Source organism: Penaeus monodon, chromosome 27, assembly GCF_015228065.2.
Source record: "Penaeus monodon isolate SGIC_2016 chromosome 27, NSTDA_Pmon_1, whole genome shotgun sequence".
Taxonomy (NCBI): Eukaryota; Metazoa; Arthropoda; class Malacostraca; order Decapoda; family Penaeidae; genus Penaeus; species Penaeus monodon.
In genome coordinates this window covers 26780420-26780924 of record NC_051412.1, presented here as the reverse complement: position 1 = coordinate 26780924, position 505 = coordinate 26780420, and the positions used below count along the sequence as shown (strand labels likewise).

At 34.1% G+C, this 505-nt stretch overlaps 1 protein-coding gene across 13 annotated transcripts in view; it reads left to right on the top strand.

Annotated features, from left to right (window-relative positions):
• Positions 1-505, top strand: part of LOC119590744 (protein FAM98A-like) — a 12115-nt gene that overhangs the window by 4755 nt on the left and 6855 nt on the right. For 10 of the 13 annotated variants that reach the window (XR_005230285.1, XM_037939448.1, XM_037939446.1 and 7 more), the window contains exon 8: positions 435-467. The exons of the other annotated variants lie outside the window; for them this stretch is intronic. Coding sequence is in view for 9 of the 10 variants with exons in the window: in XM_037939448.1 (XP_037795376.1) it covers positions 435-467 (33 nt within the window). In the remaining variant the exon portion in view is untranslated. The remainder of the gene's footprint in view (positions 1-434; positions 468-505) is intronic. 13 annotated transcript variants of the gene reach the window in all.

Genomic DNA, 505 nt, shown 5'->3' with positions numbered 1-505 from the left:
ACTTGATTTTGTTTTGCAACAACACTCATCAAGGACTTGGATTTGTTCATTATAGTCCTTTCAGCCAAATTAGAACAGGCAAATAATTCTAGTTACATTGAGCCTTATTCACCAGTATGAAATATGATTATAAAAGTTATAAGACAACCAAAGCTTGAATTCTGTGTATATATTCAGTTAGGCTGATGAGACCTCATACTCTTCACTTATAGAAAACTGAGTGGAACAAGTGTTTTCCATGTAATCTGCCATTGTTTATAATGGACTTTATAATGTCTTTGTAGATTATTTTGAGAAGATGTATTATAACTATAGATTACATCTGCAGTATATAGATACAGTAGAATTTTGTGCTCTTTTGGCACAAATATTATTTTGCAAGTATTTATATGTTCTCTTGAAATCTGACGATACATTTAATATGTATCTTACAGGAGGTCAGGGTGGGAGTAGTAGTACTCAGCAAGGTGAGGCTTGTGGTGTGATTTGCAGCCCCCCACTCCTC